At 42.3% G+C, this 23,887-nt stretch overlaps 1 protein-coding gene across 4 annotated transcripts in view; it reads right to left on the bottom strand.

Annotated features, from left to right (window-relative positions):
• The window catches only part of unc5cb (unc-5 netrin receptor Cb), a 105,608-nt gene extending 88,160 nt beyond the window's left edge, over positions 1 to 17,448 (bottom strand). For all 4 annotated transcript variants that reach the window (XM_029444219.1, XM_029444220.1, XM_029444223.1 and 1 more), the window contains exon 1: positions 16,874 to 17,448. In XM_029444219.1, the coding sequence (XP_029300079.1) occupies positions 16,874 to 16,991 (118 nt within the window). In that variant the 5' untranslated portion in view covers positions 16,992 to 17,448. The remainder of the gene's footprint in view (positions 1 to 16,873) is intronic.
• Positions 17,449 to 23,887: the final 6,439 nt, after the last annotated feature.

Below are 23,887 nucleotides of genomic sequence, written 5' to 3'. Positions count from 1 at the left end.
TTGGTTGCAAAATCATCATCCCTCACTGAATCTGATGCTCTCAATTGTTTAACTCTTACTCTTTTTCTTCATACGCTTCCTTTTCTGTATTGGCTAAAGTGGCATTTCCTTTGCGAACGGGCACAAAAAGCTACAAAAATTAAATGCTGAAATCTAAAAAGAGAGTGACAGAGGGAGAAAGACTGGATACGTGTGTGTTCTTGGTAAGCTCCTCAGAGGTGGGTGAGGGCTGTGAAAGGCCACATTGTTGATGTCAAGGCCAGTCAGCATCAAAGAGGTGATTCAGGTTGTGAGGAGTCTCTCTTGCTCTCCTTTTCTCTCTCGCTCTCTACACACACACTAACACACTGTTCCACTCAGCCCTCTAAAGACCCCAAAAAACATGGTTTACTGTTCCCCCTCACAGCCATAGAACAATATTTGGAATTGACGTGTAAACTCAGAGTGAGGTCAAGGGGCACACAGTAACATGGTTCAGTGTGCGCGAGTGAAAAAGAAAGTAAGGTACTCCTTATTCCCCTCACTTCCACTTGACTGAAATATTTCCCATGGCTCAAACATGTCATTCATGAATGAGATGTTGTCTCCGGTAATATCAGGGAACTATTTTGTATTTTTAAATTCCCCACTCACAGTAACCTCACATCAACCCTGAACGAGCACAAATGGTTGCGTTTGGGTATGTAAATGATATTGTTCACAAAATTATTTCCATTTCAAAACCAAGGAGCAGGAAAACCTGCAGGTCTTATTGAGAGCTTTAATTACACCCGCCAAAAAGCATTATACTGGTGACTTCTGTGTGTGTGTGCGTGTGTGTGTGTGTGTGTGTGTGTGTGTGTGTGTGTGCATGTTTGTAAGTGCGTATGGGCGCATTATTGTGCGAATTAGTAAAGTCAGACACCAGGAGCTGCGCCACCGTGTCAGGATAAGATTTAACGAGCTTTAATAACGAGCTTTAATGAGCTTAGTTAGCAATCTATGAAATCCCCATGGAAACGCCTCAACCCCACAGAACCCGGCTCCGGGTCTGAGGAGCTTTCTATTGGATTACTGTGGCTAATGTCCCTCAGACACTACAGTGAAAACAAACACTAGAGGAGAGGCAGAGGAGGGGATGAGGTGGGAAAAACAGGGGATGGGTGTCAGAGAAGAAATTTGGCAGTGAGGGAATACCTGCTGGGGATGATGGGAGGTGGAGGGATAACCAGCAGAACCAGTCGGATTAGTGTCACTCAGAGATTTGGCTTGTGCACAGTAGACACAGGAGGACGAGTCCCTACCTCTACACCTTTTTCACTCCACTGATAATTGGGCTTCCTAACATGATTAACCCCTACATAGGCTCACACTTTTTGTTTGACAAGTTCTTGCCCCTTTCTTCATTTTTACACAATACCCTTTTTTAACATTTGTTTTTGCATACATTGTGAATGAATGTTTTTTTTAAAACTAATGGAAATGTTAAATATTTGTGATAAATTACGATTAATCCTTCTCCGACGCCCGTGTCTATGATGCATTATAAACATATTTAGAATGCAGTATAATCTGCTTATATAACTGTATGATTATAGTTATAAGCATTGTGTTTGCATAGTGCATCATGATTCCCATAGTTGGAATACAGTACAATCTTTTTTTATATTATAATCATATACTATATACAGTATAATCATATAACGTTACGTTTATGCAAGTACAGTGTGTTTACTGTAGACATGGACTTGAAAAGAAATTCAATGAGTAACCATCAATTTTTAAGTATATTACTTGTATATATATATATATATATATATACACATACTTGACCTTATAAGTCAGTATAGAATATAAGTAGATAACGCATTATAAGTTGGTTTATAATGCATTATAGACATGCACTTTCATTTGCATTTTCTTTTGCTGACTTTTGGAAATTTCCTTCAAACTGGTGCAAGATTTCCAGGCTAACCCAATATCTTTCAACCCTCTCCTTCTTCTTCTTCTTCTTCTTCTTCTTCTTCTTCTTCTTCTTCTTCTTCTTCTTCTTCTTTTTCTTCTTCTTCTTCTTCTTCTGTCTCTCCCTCTCTCTCTCTCTCTCTCTCTCTCTCTCTGTCCAGGATCAATTTGCCTTGCAGTGACCACAGGGAAGTTCTGCAAAGTGCAATCCGACAATGATGGAGTGACCTTTCAGATAAGCATGATGAAACTGCTCGTACCAGCTCTTCCCTGTTCCTCCCCTGTTATGTGCGCACACACACAAAACACACAAACAAATCTGAGTGCGCATGAACGCTCACAGAGTTAAACACACACACACACACACAAACACACACAGACACACACCGGCATATCTGATGACCTACTCTCTGACAAGTCCTCCTCGAGGGATCTTTAGACATGCACACACACATGCACACAAAATGGTCTGGATCATGGGGTGTCATCTGGCAGGTAGGGTATCACTGGACCCTGGGAGCTGGGAATATGAGGGGGTGACGTTAGTGGTTATATAGAGTTCACAGAGGTCTCTCGGACAACACAGTGCGTCTATACATTGTCAGCCTTGGGCTGGGCTATGTGGGAAGGTCATCTTTCACCATCTATCTGCCGGATTCTCCCATGCCTGTAGCGTGTCCCTCCACGCTCTCGCTATATATAGTTCCCTCGTTTCCCAGGACTCTTTGTGATGCCCTGCTGCGGTGGGAAGAGTCTGGGGCTCATCATTATAAATCAGCCTGTTAGAAGGAATAAAATTTTAAAGAGCTTCTCCCTAGATTCAAACTGAAGTCTCCATTAGTGAGGCCAGAGAAAATGGTTGCTTGCATGGCAACACACAGCAAATCAACACAACAACCCCTTTAATCACCCTCTCTTGTTTTCCTCCCCATCTTCTTCGCCTCTCTGTGCTCTCACTGATAAAGTCCAGTGAATTCTCCCAGGAGCACAGGTATGTGTTTACTACATCGTGTGATCGATATATTGCTCCTTAATACATCTACATCTCCACACCTACAGCGCCTCTTATCTGCTGCATAATGTGAAACTACTTCACAGATATGTTTTTCTAACCTTGCATAGGCCTGCATAGGTCAAGGGAGATTAGCGGGGAGGAGAGGAGGCGATTGTAAGCTCATCTTTTCACGGTGTGGTCTCTGGCACGGGGCAGGACTGCTGACAGTACACAGATAGCAGGCGGTGGGATATGCGGAAGGCAGAAACAGAAACAGGGCCACACAGCAGGACTGCCCGGAAAAGCACTGATTAGAAGGCAAAGAGGCAGATACAGAGAGTCCGACAACAGAGCTATAAATGAAAAAATGATGCTATGTACCAATTTCAGAACACACATGCACACACACACACACACACACACACACACACACATAGACACAGAGCATGATTTCATTTCATGTCAGCCTTGAGGGAGGGCTGAACTACTCGCCTCATCATCCTCCCTCTCGATCGCTCTGTTCTTGGCCCGCTGCACGCCTCCGGGGCCAGCGAAGGCAGCGATTAACGACAACAGGGAGAGTGTGTATAAGTGTGTAAGTGTGTGTAAGGCCCGATCGTTAGAGCGGCCAACTTGTGTAATACAATTACAGAGGCTGCAGAGAAACTGCTAATGTGCACGCAGGCAGCGCTGTCAGATGGATCAGGTATTGAGTTTTCTATGCTTAATTCACTTTCCAGCACACACATGGGTGCATTAGTTAGATTAGAGTGGCGGGAGGGGACGGGAGGTGGGGTTGGTCTACCGCCGAGCCGGGCAGATTTGTTTAGTGGTGGCTGTCAATTACAACCATGACCCTTCCACTAAATAGCTGCTCATCCAGTAGAAGAAGAAAAAGTAGACAAAAGCCAGACGTGATTGGTAAAGACATAGCCATTTGCCGCGGAAGATAACAAGTGGCATGTTTTGGAGTAAACAATGGTCAAAACACTGTGTATAATGCTACACCAATAAAACAGAGTGCTGGGGCCTGAAAAGGCGATGTGACCATCAGTAAGATTAGTGAGGCAATGTTATCACCAGAATGCTCCAGTAATGGGAAGGTACAAGGCCATTGGTGGATGGGTACTTAAATATATGAAATTGAAGGCAAATGATTCAATTTGCTCTTTTGAAAAGTCTTGTGCAATTTGAGGGACAGATTGTGGATGCAATTACTCAAAAACCTATTTACCCCTTTTTACTCTTTATGGATTGCAATGTGCTAGATTACAAAAGAAAACTTTAAAAAACATAAAATCCAGGTTTTATTTGTACTTTTATTTATCTAATATTACACTAATAGTCATTTCTTTTTACATATGTAACAATATTTGCCTTCAAAACAACATATTTTGTAGATTAGACTTTACTAAACTTCACTACAAAGCATCGTGTATATAGAATTTCTTTATTTGCCCATATTTCTATTATTTTACAAAGCAAAAAAAGAAAAGCATAAATAAGTACACACCAAACTCACATTCATTCATTAACACGTTCATCATGTGTCCTTGTGCACTGCCATTATAGCCGTTTTTGGTAAAGCTGGAGCCGCTCATCTTAAGACTCTCAAGGACTCAGGAAGACACAATTGTAATGCTAGTTAGAGAATAATTATAACTCTGTTCCGGAGACGATAAATAAATTAAATCTCACAGCAGCTCTTTTTTTTCTTTCTCTCTCTCAGTAGCTAAATGTGCATCAGGACAGGGGCTGCAATTTCCACAGTAAACACCTCCCTCCCATGTAAACACGTATAATCACAACAAGATGGCCAATGCAGCTCGGCTCGTAATTGTATCACTGAAGTGAGATGACTGAGTGTTATGAGGGGGAGGGGGGGGGGGGGCATTATTGCTGTTTGCAGCTGATTGAATTAAAATGTCTGCTTCACTCCCAAGAGACCACCAAAGAACATAGTTTGTCTGCATGTAACTGGGGCCTTGTAAACCTTTACAAAAACTCTTTGTAGGCTCTGACAGTATTTTCTTTCCCCATCTGACACCCAGCTTCCTTTAACAGAGTAAGTAAAGTTGGATGCGACAGACTGAGCAGAGGAAACCTTTATCCACTGATAGATGTGAGACAGTTACATCCCCACATTGTGACAAATCCATCACAGCGCTGATCACGTTTGTCCTCCCACTCGTCCGGCCCTTGTTAGGTGCCAGTGTGTATCGAAACTGCTTTGACCAATCCATTTGACTCCATGACCACCGGCTTCAGACAGCGCAGCGTGTTAACAGAGTGACCGCTGACACTCCTTGGATTTGACATGCCCCGTCGAAATTCCTCAGACAGTACCCTGCATTCTCTCAAGCTCTTAGTAAAACAAACTATGGCAGAAGAACCTAACTGGAAGCTACAGCGTAAATATTCCAGCTTGAGTTTCTCATGCCACTTGCCCTCAAATTCAATCAATGAGGAAACAACTGCCTACAAGAAAAAATGGCAGTCAAAACCCAAAACAGGTTGCGCTGGTATCTGGTGTTCCACAGAAAAGCAACACAATAAGGCTCAGATTACCCCGTCAAATTTCCAAAGAAATTGCAGGGGGATGGAAATGTGCTTGTAAGTGAGGTGGTAATGCCCAAAGCTGCCCAATCCTTACAACACATTGGTTTGCTCAACATTGTTCTATTTTGTTTACCAGATTTCTTTTTGCCTCTTTTCCATGAACAAAAAGCCGCACAAGAAAAAGCCCAGAATAGCTGTGGGTTAATGTGCCTGAATCCTGGATGCTCATAGCGTGTTCATCCTGTGGGTGAGAGCCACGCAGCTTAGGAGTGGCTATCTCTGTCTCATTTCATTCCTTCTCTCCACCTCCTCCTCCTCCTCCTCCTCCTCTCCTCCTCGACTCATCCTTTGGCCGGTATCATTGCTTTTGTTGGCGAGGTCTCGGGCTAGTGCAGGCTGCTAAATAAAACATTTGGCATGGAAAAAACAGCGATAACAAAAAAATGTGGCTAGCAGAAAGCTAGTAAGCCTTCGCAGACTTGTAAAAACAAAAATGCCATGATTTAGTAATGTGCAGCTTTCTAAATGAGACGGGTGAGGAATGCGTGCAGAAGTGTTTAAACAAGCAGCCACTGAAGGAAACTCATCAGGAGGTATAATTTACCAGTGCAGCGCTTCTTGCTTTACATAGCAGAGGTTACCGTGCGTTGCCCTCCCCCCCCCCCCCCCCCCCCCCCCCTCCACGTCTCTCCAGTGTAACCCCCCTCTGCTTTTACCTGACAGATCAGCTTACCTAACGTCAGCCTAAAAAACTATGGGAACCCGTATGCATGGTGTGTCACCACTGAATTATCCGTTTCCGCTGCACATGCTCGAGCATATCTGCAGCAAGCCATTATGGTGTATCAGTTTACAGTTGGTGTGCTGACTCCAGTGCAGCTGGTGCACTGTATAAGGTCCTAGTTTATTGAGGTCTGGAATTAGAGAAACAAGCCTGTCATCTCGCTAAGCTCGGTCATTTTTTTTTTTCTTCCCCAAACTCAGATTTCATTTCTCCATTAACTTCACTTGATGGAGAGCAGTTCATGAAAAACCGTCCACTGTGTTGAGAGCAATACTCGCAAACCAAAATGATGGGTAGAGTCCCAGACACTACAAATAAAACATAATACATCTGCACAAAGCTTTTCTTATGATCCCTATTAATAATGTAATACTAGATACATTGGTTTGAAAATGTATTTGTAAATGCAGAAACTGATCATGTCATGATAGTGCTGCAGGCTTGTTCTAATCTGTAGGTAGCTCGGTGACATCAGCATACAGTAAATGTCTGTTCCAATATTTTGGGTTCCATGCCCGAACGGATTTGGAACACATGGATGTTAAACAGCAAACAAGAGTTGTGTTTACTGCGGGAATGCTCATCCGAATACAAAATAGGGCCAATTCAGCCATTTGACCTGGTTTAGGAAAAACTCAACTCAAATGCATTTTTCTCTCTCTGCATTTCAGAGAATTGAACACAACAACATCCATTATTCACCTTCTGCCTACTGTTTGGTTAGCTCCTTGAAAAGGGGCAAATGCACAGCAGGGAGCTCTCCTCTGCTGCCCATCTCTTACAAAACTTGAAGATTGGCGTTCGTTGTACAGTACATAATTTCCAGTGTGTTAAAGTAGCCACTCTTTCAGCCGATGATGACATGCATGCACTATATTACAGATAAATGTGTGAATGTGACTCGTCTTTACTCAATCCTTTTATGTTCGAACATCGTGTAGGACAAGCAGCAACTGACACATTGAGCTCATTAATAATGCTGACATTTACAGCAGTGAACTTTCAGAGCTGCGCAGACTGCTTTCTGTCATCATCATCAACCTCATCTCCATAGTATTCATTAACTGAAGAATGCATACAACTCAAAGAGAATACATCCACTTATTCTCCACGTGGAACCAACTCATTTGTCAGATTTTGAACGTTAGCAGCGCCTGTTGGTTCCCTGACAGAATCCTGAAGTGGACGAATACAGTGCAGTTTGCCTTCTCTGGGCGAGCACACAAATTGTGGCAGCTTCGACAGTGTGCTTTACATGTTAAGAGTCATAAAGTAACCCTTCACCGTGGGGCTTCTGTCTGGGCCCCATTTAAATGAGACCCATTGAGCCTGCCCCAGTTAAACACTGTCTGCCAGTACTTAGGTCACCGGGGACCGATGGTGGAGATACGGCACACACACAGGCTCACAAACACACGCTGTACAAACACAGGAAAGTGCTGACACCCTACAGCAATCTCCAGTTGCAAACCATTACTGGACTCGGAGTAACAAAGCCCAAAATGAAGAAAAGAGGTCACGCAGTAGGGTGTTCGGGTTGGTGGTTGTAATGATGGTGGGGTTGGGCGGTTAACTTCCCTGTGAAACTCTTCTTTAGCTTTAAGGCCCGACTGCGGAAACTTAATGTTTTCCGAGATTCTGGTGATGAATTCCAGTGTTTGTTGAGACTTGTACAGAGTAATTACACAAAAACAGACACAAACACCCATTCATCATATGCCTTCAACAGGCAAGCATGACTTCAATAGGATACTTTTTTTTTTTTTCAGACTCTTAACTCACATTTGGACTTTTCTCTGCTCTTGTCAATATGGAGGGTGAGGGGGTTTAATCATACAACAGTGCATACCAATTGTGAAGCTTTAATTTAGCACCTCATTTAACTCAGTAGGAACAACAACTATACAGGCTGGCATCCTGACACACATTTAATTCTGCCCTCTGGTAATGGTCTGCTCTGTTTAAAAGTCTGTTTGGCAGCTCTGTAGATAACAGATGGAAGAAAAATGAGAAGAATTATGAGAAAGATTGATTTCCTAGGGATGAATGGTCTGGTATTAACACAGATTTATCTGAAACAGACTTTCTCGGACTCTGTTATTATTGAATAAACACATGCGCGCGTACACACACTGTGGCACCATATGCGAACAAACAAGAACATGCGGACACACACACACACACACACACACACACACACACACACACACACACACACACACACACAAAGCTAAGAAAACAGAAGCAAACTGAATTATGTGAGTCTGAAGGAATATACTGTGCGAGGTGATAAGAGGTGAAAGGGTGCAGACTGTTAAAGACAAGTATGAGTTTCTTTTCAAAAGAATATTACCTCTCATTCCCCAGACCTGAAGGAATCTATAGGTGGAAATAATTATTTCTTACAAAGTAAGCACAAATGTGGTGTAGTTAAATAATCATTTTCTCATGCCCTTTCCCTTATGTCTTGTAAAAAATGTATTCCTTTAGAAGAACAAGAACAAGCATTGTCCTTCCCGGCGTCCCAAGCCCATCTCAAAGGAACCGTAATGCAAACCAGAGACTATAACTTTTCTTGTGGCATCTCAAAGCAGACAGAGGAATGGAGCAAAAAAAAAAAGGAGAATGAGGGGGGGGGGGGGGGGGGCAGGCGGATAAAGTCCCTCATTTGAGCCCTATAAAAAAAACAAGAAGGCACAAACATTTATCTGCGGCAAAGCTTTCATCGGATGCTTTAAGAGCACAGAAATAACAGAGAGCAAGATGCTGATAAAGTGGAGACAGGAAATGGGGAGCGTGGGTCTCCAGCTCTCATGTTTCAGCCGGGACCAGTGGTCCCATACTTGCCCCCCCCCCACCCCCTCCCTCCCCTCCCTCCTTCCCTCTGTTCTGCTGACATACATAGACCACAACCCTCCCCACCCCAGACATTAGTGCAGCGTCTGGAAACCACCACCGCTCTACACAATACAGAGAAGTGACACATTCAACAACAAAATGAAGTAAACGCTTCAGTCTGCAGGTATATATATATATATATATATATATATATATAATGCGTCTATGGATGAATCCACTTGAGGGTTTGACAAAATACACGCCAGCTTGGCAAATGACTTATTACAGATGAATAATGTTCCTATTCTTCACAAGGGCTTTTATATATTTGCTTTAGTCCCATTCCACTCGTGAGGCTCTGGCTCGGAGCACAAGACAGGGCAAAGCCAGGATTAAGGGTTTAGCTTTGTCAATCAGAGTCAGAACAGAGGGATAGATAGCAGCTGTACTTCCTTTCTGGAGAGAAGGCTGGAATTCCATAGAGATGTGAAATTGCAGGTGATCGCCAAAAGCCTCCATGCCGCGTGTGTGACTCAGGAGTTATGAGTCACCACTGAGATCACCTCAGTCATTACCGCCGTAGTGGTATGTTCGCCCTTCTCGACAGACCCAAACATATAGCCTGACTTTAACATCAAAGGTGCCCCGACGGTAGCAGAGCGGAGGATTGAAAGAAGAGCACCTTGAGATAAAGATGTTCGTGCTCAAGACTGTTTTTAGAACTGTCTTTGATCGATGTTATCATCTATCAAAGTGACGACGTCTTCATTTCGAAAGGTTTTATGTCGAATGTTCACTTAACAAATTGTGGATGCTGTTTTGATGCCTCGGTGTGCAGTTTGAAGGTATGCGAGTTGTGTACAGAATACATATAGGTGAGATTAGTTTCACTGACTTACTGGATTTGGGGGGGGGAATCAGCAGTAGCTCTGGTTGAAGGTAGGACACATGTTACACTCTCTCCCCAATCATTTTTGCATTTTTATCATCTTGTTTTTACAGTTACATACTAAATTCTGACAAATATCCTTCTGGAAGTACTGAATCTGACTACTAGCTCCTCTAAAGCTCCATACTTGAGGCTAGTTTGTCCTCTTTAGACAGAGCCAGGCTAACTGTTTCCAGTCTTTCTGCTAAGCTAACCGCTGCTGGCAGTAGCTTCATATTTAGCAAATTATCAATATCCTTATCTAATTCTAAAGAAAGCGAATAAGAGCATTTGCCAAAATGTCAAACTTTTCCTTTAAGGCAGCTCTCCGTGCTGCTTCGTGGCCCATAGATTTGCAACAACTGAGATAAAGTAGGATTATCTCACACCTTGAAACTGCATGCAAGGCATATTCGGCCTAAATGTCCGGCCTATTGTTGGAGCATCTGTTATCTTGCTGTGCCATGTTAGGTTTGTGCTTGCTACTTTATGTAGTAGCTAGCCGCCAGACTGCTCCATACTGGGCCGGGGAACCAAGACTGCAGGGAACACTGTTAAAGGACATTAGGGAAATAACAGCATTCCCACTGACTCTCTGCCTTTTACTGCTCATCAGCACTTTGAGCTTTTTATAGTGTCTGTGTGCATACATAAGAGCAGCAGCATTCCAGCAGCAGCATCTCAAATACCCCCCCCCCCCCCCCCCCCCCCAACTCTGTCTATTTTGTACCCTAATCCTCTTTGCTAGGTAGAATAGCATGTATGGCAACAGTACAGGACATTCATTTTTGCTACATCCACAGATGATTACACCAGCTAAATGGTGGTGACGATTATCACACCATCATATAACAAACATGAAGAAAAGCAGATAAGAGATATGCACAATATTACTAAATAATCAGGGTGAGTAAATGTACAATTTAAATAAAAAGACAAATATAACTATCAAACAAAGTTTCTTCCACCTACTATCTTTTAGTTACTCATACTCTCCTATTTACCTGGGTTTGTAGTGACATGTCCTTAACTGATTTCCTGTAACTAACACAAAAATGTGGAAGGACATTAGTGGTTGAGCACCAGGGGGGAGGCCATGATGCCAAATTAAAGGGCAGAAGTGGAGTGTGTACTTATACTCACTCATGATGTGCTCTGTCAGCCCTGCTGCTTATAATGGCACGGGAAGGGCCACTTAACTCGTAATCACTTCTCTCTCCCCCTTTGGCTCTGGTCCTCCTCTCTATCCCCCCCCCACCCTTGATTTTCTGACTGTCTGCTCTGATCTCTAATCATAAATGAACTGTAGCTCAAGAGCAGGGACAGTGGTCCACACCCCCTTTCCCCCCTTGGCTGAGATCCTGTAATCACTGGGCTCTTGGCTAGTAAGAGGCCAACAAGCCTTTGAATGAGAAATGACTGTACCTCTAATGCATCAGCCATCTCTCAACTTTGAAGAGCCATTTTCTGGCAGAGGGGATATCACAGGTACGAAATCAGGTCACCACCACCACCATCATCATCTTAACAATCATTATGCCCCATCTCATCCAGGAGCGTAATTGGAATGGGACCTTTTTACACAATTATTTTCATTTGCTGTCCAGGGCCTGAAAAGCTAAACTTGCGACAATATGTCACAGTAATGTCTGCCCTGTGTTGCACTTTGACTTACCCTACTCTCACACAAACTCTTAGCAAACACACACACACACACACACTATCTAGGTGGTGCAATATACATTGTGTCGAGACACAGGTCAGCCATTCTGGCACAGGCCTGCCTGTCAAGTGCTGCTACTTGTGCCGGGCTCTGCTAATGGACTGCTAATAGAAGTGAATGTTGCACTGTGAAGCTCCCCTGTAGTTGAGAGTGTCACACAGGGTGATTAATGACACACTCTCCTCTCCTCCCCTGTCCGTCCCTGTCCTCACTCCATATCTCGCTTTCACCCTGTTCTCTCGCTCCCTCTCTCTCTCTCTCTCTCCTGCAGCTTCCTCTCCACTCCTCGCCACTAATCTTTCTGTCCCATTTGCCTCTTTTGTGTCCTTGCGATCACCCTTTTCACTCTCACCAATGCAACTCTCTTCCTGTCCTTTCGTCTGGAGGAGGAGAGATGATAAAGATGACACAGGAAACTTAAATCCAATTACACTCCCCAATGGTCAAGTTTATTTGCAAAGCACTAGTTTAACAATGCCTGCAACATGAGAGCAACAAATAAAAATGGAAAGGAAACGTCCAACAGAAACCTCATTAGGAATTGAGGAATTTACTGGAAGAGGCATCCTTCAGCCAGGCTGGTCGGAGAGCATAAACACGCAGAATAAACACTGAAATTGCTTCGGGGAACCACTTATATCTGGTGCATGGTCATTGGCAGCCCGGCACCTAAACATCAGAAGCTTTGTTGACACTGAGGTCATGTTCTCTGTATTGTTCCTGGGAAGTGTGTTGGTTTTAACAACCTGAAGAGGAGTTCACATCGTGTTGTCATACACTAAGTAAAAGGTTTGATTTGAGGTTTTATTTACTCAAATATAATACAAGAATTTAGAATTTCTTCAGCACAAATATATCAGTGTGGGGAAATCTCTGAAACAGAACTTAGACTATTATAAAAATGTGCATATATTTTATTTAGCAGGTTAAGTTTCTTCCCCTCTGCAGTTTGCCTCATCAACAAGGCCAGAGACCCCCCACCCCTGATACAGTCTCTCCCTCCCCCTGTGTCATTTGTGATCATACACCTGTACCATACAAACTCTTCCTCATACTCCGTATGTGGGAACCTTTGCACATCCCTCTGACTATTTTGCTTTTAATACACTGCACATATTTTTCATTACGTTCTGTACATTAATTTTTCTATATTTATATTTTTCTTATTTTTTTATTTCTCCTGCTGTGTTTATGTTTGCACCATTACACACCAACGCAGATCCCTTGTATGTGAAAACCTGCTTGGCAATAAACCAAATTCTGATTCTGATTCTGAAGTGAAAAGTTAAATGTAGTAAAAAGTAAAAATACAAAAATAATCAGAATGTTTCAAAGGCTTTTTTGTTGACTGGTCAAACATTTCTAAGGCGGGTGGGTTCGCACTAAAGGGGAGTTTGAACTCCTGACCTCAGTATTTCTAGAATCCTGGCTACAATGCCAGCGACAGTATTTGCCTCCACCAGCACATCACAAGATCACAGAACTGTTCCCAGCCCCAAAATAGCTTCATGTATATTTTCTGCCATCATAACAATAGCATTTGACATCAAGTGGAGCAGGGAAGCAAACTCAGCAGCCACTTTTCACAGTAATTATCACTCAGTACCACGTTCCGTCTGTGGCTCAGCTAGCCACCAGCAGCATGCACCTCTGACCCCACTCAGCACTTTCAGACCATACTGTACACACTGTTTACTTTGCACTCTGCTTTCACCTGAGCAGAGGGTGTTACTGAATCTTAATTTCCTTCAATTACATTTAAATTGCTTGACTGTAAGTGTGTCATATTGCCAGCTCATGGGTCCTGGCAAAGGGCTATCATAGTCGGTAATTTACAACTGCTCCTTACTCACAATGTGCTCATTGTGCATACAGGCCCCGTTTATAGAATGACCGCGATGGTTGTAATGTTAGCAGCCCCGAAGGAGTCAGTTGTCAGGCCACAGGGAAGCCTGTTAGAATAATAATGATAGAAATAACATTCATGTTACCTGCACCCTTCAAGCAGCGCTCAGATCAGTCTGAAAGGGAGTGTCGTACATGGAAAATAACATGACGATGTTTTAGAAACCATATATATATATATATATATATATATATATAAATAAAATAAGAAACCTTTAACTTTTCTCTCCAAAAACAATCCTCAGAGGACACATCATCAGAGAGCGGGGAGCGGCACGGACAGGAACATGGTAAAAGCGGAAGAGAGAGACATAAGAGCAGCATTGTGGAAAAAACTGAACAAAGCCCAGGAAGGTCACTACTCTGGGCTGGACTTTATACTTTTACACAGAAACACAGTAAACATGTTTGGGGCTGCGCTCAACTGAGTTTCTCCACAAAGAATCTTGCAAAAGCACCATTTCAAATGTTGTGTTTACCAGAGATGTGCTCATAGGTTTCTTGGAAACAAGTCATTCAGCATGAAATAATTCAATCAGTGGACTAAAACCAAAAAGCCAGTCAGTGTTATGTATATTATTAGTCAGCCTTGAAAATAATAACAGGATTTTCTCTCTCACACTATACATTGAACATTAAAACCCTTTTTAAAATCCTCCGTGTACCCACATCCTCTTCTTCCTCCCTAAGCAGTTTTAATATGTGAAATCAATAAAGAAAGTGTAGCTCTCTCCGTGATTCACTGGTCATTGTGTTTCACAGATGACAAATTCTAACATTTCAGATTCACCCAGTAGAACTACAAACTATTTTTACATTCACGTCCCCTGAAAAGGAAAAACAGTTTTAAAATCTCTTGCTGTTTTATTTTTTACACATGTCATCATGACGAAGTATTCCACATATTCCCAAAACAACTTGACATCCTCCATCAACTTTTACAACAACATGCACACGCAGATACGGCCACTGCACATATTGCACAGCTCTTGCCGCTGTGCTGGAAATACCAGGAGTACATCTGTTCTTGCACCAAGGGTTCCCAATCAAGCTACTGTCACAGAGCTCCCAGCTACCTTTCTGGCAGCTCCCAGCTTATATCTGTCTCACTTGTCAAGAGTTCAGCAGGTTAATGAGCACTCTCATTTCCCAGCACTCACTTCGGTCTGGAGACGGGGTGAGAGCAAGTCCTCTCAAAGGCAACGCCAGGAAGTAAAAATAAACTGCAATAGCTACATGAAATGTACCTAAGTATACAAATGTAAAAAAAGAATACGTTCAAATGACTCCAAAATATAACATGCGAAAGGGGATGTTGTACGAGGAGTTCCAGGGTAAGTGAGCTACTTAAATCACCAGTAGTTTTACACTGAAGAAGTGACTCTCCAGTGATTTGGAAATGTGTAGAGCTCATCAGTGCCCAAAAATAGCGGGGCCATTAATTAGTCTCAAACAACGTTCTCCTGCTGTATCGACTTCTTAATGGACAGAAAAGGACCTTGTTCGTATTCCCATCTAGTCAATGACACAGTGGCTCTCTGGGGTTTTGGAATGGGTATTATGTCATCTCACCCTGCCCTTCAGAAACCGGACCTGTGCTGTTTTTCATTCTTCCTCGCCCTCTTTTGCTCATTAACTATGTAGGAGTGAGATGAAGGTCTGGAGCAGCTAGATAAGGTTGCTCACAGACCCCCATCTCTGTCTAGGATATGTGCTTGGACATCCAATTTAAGTCTATGTTGCTCTTGCCTGAGCAGCCTTAACTTTCCAAAAAAGAAACATGTCAGATCATTGAAAAATCTGCGACTGCAAGCCTTTCCTTGCAGAGGACTGTCTGCAAACTCAGAATCTGCTCATTTCTTCCCATCTCATCTAGTTATTCAGCCATGGTTCATTCCAGAAAGAGCGGGCAGACCACCTTAATTCCAGAGGCATACACACTTCATCTGGCATCTGACACACATGCACAAACACATACTGAACATTCACCCTCACACAGATGGCTTCCTACGAGCTCCCTTTGTTTGACAGACAATCCCACTCAGGAGAGAGCAGATTAAGTAAATGGCTTCAGGTGTTGTGGCATTATCTCAATGCTTTCCGTAACTGACAGCTACTACAGTTCACCGAAAACATCTTTCAACAGACGGCTTTACTCTGAGGGAAAAGGCTGAAGACACTGACTGAAGGTTAAAAAAAATATATGCTCACTGGTTGAAGAACACAGTAAGGAGGTGAAAATGAAAATTGCCTCAGATACTCAGAGCGCTCTCCGTATCTCAATCATAGAGGTTATTCAGACTTAATAAAGACCTGTCTTCTGAGCAAAGGTCAATACTTTTTAATATAGTAGCTTTAATAGCTTCAAGAGGACTCTAACACTGATCGTCATTTAAGGATGAGCTTGTTTGAATGGACATCTTATTTTGAAATGAAACTATTTATATGTACATCAAAATCAGAGTGCCCAAGAATGAATAATGTTGTGGATTATTGTGTAAACCTGTACACTCAAGAAAAAGAAAATGAATGAACAACAAGCCTTTAATCTATAAAAGGTTCTCACAGTGGGATCGGATGCTCACATGTAACTAAATTAATAGCAGTAGGAACTGGGTCATGAGTCAGAATTTATTTAATTATTTAGTTCTTAATAATTACGGTAAATAATTGTCTAGGTATTATATTTGACCTCCTGTAACATGATTCAGAATAGGCTATTTTTATTATAGTAAATTGTAATTGTGCACATCAGTTTCTAAGGATCAATTTGGGTTAAGTGTAAAACAAGCTCGGTTTCATTTTGATGGTATCTTTTGGATATTTATTTTCATAGAGAAACAGATGTTATAATGTGACTGTTTCTGTTTACAAATGCTGGTTGTGGTTTACACCACTGAAATAAACAAATTGGTTTCCCAGAAAAATAAATAATTTGACCTCAATGATTTGTCACATCGTCAAATTTAGCCCGCATTATTGGGAGGTAATGACGTAGGCCTTCTTGCTATTACACAGGCTTAAGTAATGCCTTCATCTCTTTAATAGCTGAGTGCCAAAAGGTGGGTATTGTATTTTTTTTTAAGAGTGTGAGTAAACTAACTTCAGGTGGTTCTTCCTGTCCATTACTATAGGAGTTTACACAACTTTTCCGAGAGTAAAGCCAAATTCTCAGGTCGAAGAATACACTTTTAACTTTACCTTGAGCCACTCCGATATCCACCAGGAGAAAAAGCAAGAGCCAGGACACGGTCAGCATCTCAGGAAAGGATCTCGGCACTCTTCCTCTTTCTCTATCAGTTTGTGCACCGTACCCCATGATGAGGAGTCAAACTCCGCTCTGAGGCAAGTCCGAGTCTCTGGGAAATTGCGCTCAATCACGCACTATTGTCGCTCGTTGTTGTGCGCTGCAGTCGAAATCTCCCCCCCTCAAAAACCCCGAGCGCAAAAAAAATATGGCTTTGCAGAAAATATATCCAGCGCTGTGTTTTTGCATTCATCTAAACTGGGACAGTTTATGGAACAAGAGGCGAGTGCATCGCCCTCCGTTAGGAAGGATGTAGCATTAAAATCTGTCCCCGTTTGCTTTTCCTTTGAAAGGTTCACTTGGTTTGTTTAGAGGTGTGGATCGATATCTTGATGGCAAATGCATGCTCCGATTAGTCCCACACACAAAATCAAAGTCCTCCGGTGAGCCCACTCTCTGTGGCACCTTTCACGCGTGCAGGCAAGTGTGTGTGAACGGTGTGTGTGCGTGCGCCGAGCCTCGCGCTCCACTGACGGGACTGAACCGGGGGAAGGAGCAGTCTCTGCGGGCTACCTTGCTCCTTCAGCCAATCCAAGTGCTCCGGCAAGTGGCGGCGCTGTATCAAAACCTGGCCCGGACAGGAGCCAGGAATGGATGGCGCCTTTTCAAATACATGATTAATGGAAGCCTTGAGCTCAATGTACAGGTCAATCATTGAAGTTAGTGATGCTACAGCTCTAAAGTGGCATACCAAGTCTTCTTTGGATAAAAAAATAATAATAACTTAACATTTTATTTCATGACACATGAAGAAAACAATTTAGCCTATGAGCCAAAATTTCAACAAATAAAGATAATATTTTGAGTCAGGTATTTCTTAGAGGACTCTTTGTGATTGTGAAGAAGTGAATACTAATGCATTAATGCATTAATGCATTTGAAGCTCCTTTAACTACGGTCAGTTAAGCTCAGTGCTTCCTAACCTAGGGGTGGAGCCCCCTCCTTAGGGTCACAACATAAAAGGAGATGATTATTAAATATAAAATATTGGATAATTAGACCTTGTTTTGGTCTCAAACTGTTATTCAAATTATTCATTTGAGCTTTTTTTTTGTAGATGGAAAATTGCTCTTCTGTGGAACTGCTATGAATTCATAGTCATCTAAGACATAACAAGGAGCCCCAACCAAGCGGCAACCTCCGGTGATGAGGGGCTAACCCTAACCCCTCCAACAGTGAGTCAGTCCTCATAGATCCCCATGTTAAAATGCCCAACTTTACAGCAGAAATAAACATGGTACAGAAAAAGGGTTTTGTCTCTCTGGCAAATTTATCTGTTCATGACATCTGTGCAAGGAGTGCATTTTAATATAACTCACCTGTATAAATTATATTAAGGGGTAAAGTTATGCATAATTAAGGGCGTGACTGCTTTGAGTGACAAGTGGCTGCCCTCATAGGTCGCCAGCCACTAGCTGTCTGCTCTGCTGCTGCTGCCTCAGCTCTACCCACGATCCACCTCTATGCCCATTTTGGATTAGCCTGGAGTAAGGCGGCGGAAGAGATGGCGACGGCCGGAGCCACCGACATTGAGCTTCACAGCGGCTCTTTGGAAACCTATGGGTGACGTCACAGAGACTGGGTCCATATTATATACAGTCTATGGCCCCAACTAGACACTGCTTTTTAGTAAGGAGTCCCAATACAAACTAACCAGAAGCTATAGCTGCCAAATATATGTAGGGCAGTAAACAGTACAATATTTCATACATTGCAATGTAGTGCAGTAGGAGTAAAAAGTAGCAAAACATGGAGACAGTCCTGGAGTACCTTTCTAGCCCTGTGTATTGGAAACAGGTGCTTCCGTTTCCTTGTCTCTCCGTGTATTTTGAGAACATAAATCGTCATTAATTTAGAGCCGGGCGCTGCAACAGGAAGGCATAATTTATCTGAGTGGGCCCTGCACTCGCGCTTGTTTCTGTCACTCTAATTGTTATTTAGAAGTAGTAATAGCATGTCACAAAACCTGATCAATAATGACCTCAGTCTAACAGACACACGCACAGAGACACACACACACATGATTTTTGCTTTTCCAGGAGGAAATTTGTTTTAGAGATTCTGATAAAAGGCTGATGAGTGATTACATATGCATGACAGATGTCTCGGCAATGGCCCTGATACTTCATGATTTATGTGAAATAAGAGCTTGACTCTATCTCTGCACCGAAATGAAAGGTAATAAACTTTTAAAATATGAATCTAATTTAAGAAGCGTGGTATTCTCCTCCCCTCCATCAAAGTTTTTTTTTTTTTTTTAAATGTACCGTGATGTCAATGGGCAGCTGTCATCTCGCTGGCATTTCAATTTCAGGTAGGATGTTCAGGAAATTGCTTTTATTCTTGACTCAAACTTTTCAACGATGGGAATGATAGCTGAGGTTTGGGTCTCCAGAATGACACTACATATTGTATTTTTCAGAAAATGCATAGCAGGTGTTGTATAAGGTACTGGTAGGGGTTTCTTTGTCACATTTCATTCGAAGCATGGGTTCAACAAGTTGCTGTAAATGTTCCTCGGGGAGGGTTGGTTCATGCTGACTCTGTAGCGATGCATTCATGCGGCTATCAACACATTACAAATCATCCCAAAGACGCTCTGTTTGGTCAAGATATGACAAGTGCACAAGCTATGGGAGGAAGACTAAGGTCACTGAAAGCAATCTTGAAGCGATGTGTGCATGTGAAATGACATCTTATCTGGCTGCTTGTATTCGTTTGAAAAAACCCTGTCAACCAGCATGTCACATTACAAAACCAGGATTTCTCAGCTTGCGCTTTATTTTTCCGCTCTTCAGTCATCCAGCTCTCGTGATGGCTCACATAGCCTCATTTTCTTGTTCTTTGCTGACTGGAGTGGAAAGTGGCATAGCCCTCTGTGGCTGCAGCCCATCCAATTCAAGGTTAAATGATGTGTGCTTTCTGAAATGTCCTTCTGCACACTGCCATTGTACTGAGCTGTCATTTATTTGTGGCCTGTTAACTTGAACAAGTTTTGCCAGTCTCCTCTGACTTCTCTCGTGACCCACGAGAAGCCGATTCTTGAAAGCAGCAAGTGACATCCTCTGCTTAAATGATCATATCCCTTCTATTGTTTCTGTCTCATTCTGTAAAGCAGAAAGGCGGTGGAATAATCTTTAAAGGGTATTCGTTTGAACTCATTTCAGATGAGTTATGAGCGTTGACAGGTCCTCTTTCACTCTATCGGACGTCTCACTGACTGTAGACATCAAAAATAATCAAATCACAATATGAAATTTAAAAAGATAATTATATAGAACTCAATCAAAATACTCTATCAAGCAAAACAGTTTCCATTTTTATGTTGCTTCCCAGAGAATTGCAACTAAATCAATGCTAATGTTTAGCTCTGAAGCTGCGAGGTCAAGGTTTGCAATTGTGCTTACATTTCTTATTAATTGCCACAATATTTGGCAATTACTGTATTAAGTCTGAAGGAGTGATAGATATTTTTTCTGCACAGAATGAAAAACAAAAAGAGGGAATATGTCTTCACATGTAACCTTAAATATTCACTCGCTGACCTGCGTTAGCTTTTAAAGAGGGATGCGACGTGTGTTCCATGAGTTAAAAGCGTGGATATCAAAAAAATACTGAGGCGTTGATGCCCCTCAGCTTGTTAACGTGCCCCTTTCAGCACATAACTCCCCTCACATGCACAACTTTGTTTGCAAAGCAGCATTTTTGGCCACAGCACTACTGCTAGATGGATGTTTTAGTCTGGCAAGAAACTTGACACTGCAATCTCAGGAGGGCAGCCCTGTCTGAGATGCTGGAAGTGGAGTGTCTAGCGCGAACAACTCCAGCAAGCTAAAATTCCCTTGAAACAAACGTCCTGCCCATTTCAGCTTTCAGTTTAAGAGCAACTGAACTCCTGAACTGTACATGCTTTATAACTATGCTTTATTTATGTGTGACCCACTGTCTAAGTCACTTAGCTGTTTAAAATGGAAGGTCAGGAGATGGATACTGAGTGTGTGTATTTCATTTTTATTGCCTCCAAAATGGGAAGTGCAAAAACCCAAAGGTTCACCCCATTTAGATTATAAAACAAAATATATATATATTCTGTGTCATGTTCTGCCTTTTTCAAGAACAGGTGAAACGTGTGTATTTTACCTTATCAGTGGCTCTTATTTTGAAAAGAAAGGAGCGGGAAGCTGCGCTGCTGTGTTGATTAGGAGATCTGCAATGATGGAAGTTAGCTCAGTGCTCCTCATAAGCCAGAAGGATAAAACATATCCTCTCAATGCATAACATTTCATAACATCAACATACACTGACATATTGGAGTTAGAGCTTCTCTGTCTTTAGCCTTACCAGCAGTACTCCCATGTATATGATCTATCCGTCACTTTGGCCCAGACTGAAATATCTCAACAACTTTTTAGATAGATTGCCATGACATTTCGTTCAGACATTCAAGCTTGAAATATAATACAATATATCTCTACTTGATGGATTGTTTCCAAATGTTGTACTCACATTCATGGTTGGTTTACAGAGGATGAATTCTAATAACTTAATTCTACCAGGATGTTGACATTTCTGTTTTTTTTTGTGGCCTGATACAGGCGTTCATGTCCCGCTCAGGCTGAATTGTGATAACTTTGGTTATTAATTTTCTCTGGTTTATGCAAAACTAATGCCATTCCCATCAGCCTCAGCTGTACTTTGTGTTAGCTAACATGTTAGCTAACATGTTAGCTAACATGGTAAACGAGTACGATGACCATGTGAAACAACAAAGCATGTTGTGCAGCCTCACAGAGCCTCAAGCGTTGCTGTAGACTCTCAGTCTTGTTACCACATACTCTTCATCCTTTGTTGAGGGATATGTTTTTAAGAAACAAATGTCAGACTGACATCCTCTATCCCAGCTGAGCGCTCACAGGACCTCTGTCTCTCTCGCCAGGCTGTTGCTCAATTAGACAGACAGTCAGACAGATTGATAGGCAGCCAAACAAACAGAGAGATATGCAGGCAGACTGATGGTTACGCAGAGGAAATGTAATGCTGGTTCTATGTTGGACCCACTCCCCAACCTCAACCCATCCCCCTTCACACCACCACCACCACCACCACTACACACATACACACAAATAGGCCTCAGCTCCTTTCTAATTTTAAAGATAAACATCACTTAGTGAAAATGGAATTGGAAATTAATCACAGCTATAAATTAAGTCACCTTGAGGGATATCCTTCTTCAGTTTCAGGTATACCTGCGATGTATGCAGAGCTGCAGGATAGAGAGGAATTTCAATGATGACAAATGGCATAATATGTTTTGCACACAAAGCAGTGGTTTGGGGCTGAGTTTTAATTTTTTTTTCCTTTTTTTATTTTACAACTGTGAGCCACAGAGACACAGTGAATGGTGGTGATGGCAGAATGTGCCACACAATAAAGCTGCTTTCCATCGCTTTGGGCACACTTTACTGCTGCTCTTGATATCAGTATTAAAAGTGATTTGCAGCTCCGTATGTGGCAAGGAATCAAAACTTAATTTAGGCAGATAAAGATGCCATTTGGGAGAGAGATAAAGTGCTGCATCATGGGAGATGTGTTCCCCAGCCTGCTCTCAGCTCCTCACCCTTACAGCGCCCTCAGATTTACTAGCTCTTTTTTCCTGCTCCATAAAACAGCAAATCTGCTCGCCAGGCGACACAGGCAAATGTTAATGGATTCATTTGTCAAGAACCTTCCACTTATTTACAGTCCCCTTCCATTACCGTCGCTCCTCCTGTAAGAGAAAAACCAGTGGCCAAAGTCAAAATATCGATTTGCCTGTCCATCACGACTGTGAGTCATCCCGTAAAAGACACAAAGCCAAAGACACTGCTGCCACCAGCAGTGCGTTGCAACATGACAGTTACACAATCACAAGCGGGGTGGGGTTCTCCTATCACTGCAATTATGTAATGTAATAAGACTAAAATAAGAAATTAATTAGATTTCCAATTTGTTTGATATAAAAAGCATCACATATTGAGTTCAAATATCGTCTCCATGTTCTGTAATGGAGTACATTATTGGTCACGGTGCTGAATTCATTTTTGTTTTGTTTTATGTGTCATGCAGACACTGCAGGAGGATCTCTGAAATAAATGGCTGGCCTTATAAAATTAATGATCTTTACACAACCAGTGAACATGTCAACATGGGGAATGTTTTATTTAGTCATTATTTTTTTAACAAATGGAACTTAATACCCCTGAATTTTGAACAGTTTTACTTGAAATTAAATTTCTGTTGCGCTTCAACGAGAGAAGCCTGAAGAAGGTTCATTAATACTGTTTGTACTTACCACATATACAGTGCAAAGAGCACTGGGGTTGATTATATTGGCGTGCTGCAACTTCTTAGACCACCAGAGTTGCTCCAGTGTGACTGCTGACGCAAGCCAGACCTTGACCCTGTGCACCAGCCACTCATAGTTCAAACTTCTCATTTGAACACTTGGAGGAAGGTGAGCGCCCTCCTGTGCCACAGACCAGAACCCCCCCTCCCTCAACACATCTTATATCATCTCCACTGCCTAGGTTTTTCTGTTCTTTGGCCACTGGATCAAAGCTTCAAGCTCCACTCTGTTTAGTATCAGTCCAAACCTTCCTTGATCAGGTATCACAATCTGAATCAGGAACATGATCAAAAGATCCACAGCGACTGACGTGGTAGCAGTACGCTAGTTGTAGTAGTAGTGGCAGTACAGTAGCACTTCATTAAGCCCTCTCGGGCACATTTCTTTATCACAGAAACATCAAAAGCAATGTAAGACGCAGAGCTAAACATAAGCAGGTCACACACAAGCCAACCGCTCATACATATGCATCGCCAAATCACTGACTCTACATAGCATCCTGTATATTATACAAAAAAATGCT

Source organism: Cottoperca gobio, chromosome 12 (genome assembly GCF_900634415.1).
Source record: "Cottoperca gobio chromosome 12, fCotGob3.1, whole genome shotgun sequence".
Lineage (NCBI taxonomy): Eukaryota > Metazoa > Chordata > Actinopteri > Perciformes > Bovichtidae > Cottoperca > Cottoperca gobio.
This window is presented reverse-complemented; position numbering and strand designations above follow the sequence as displayed.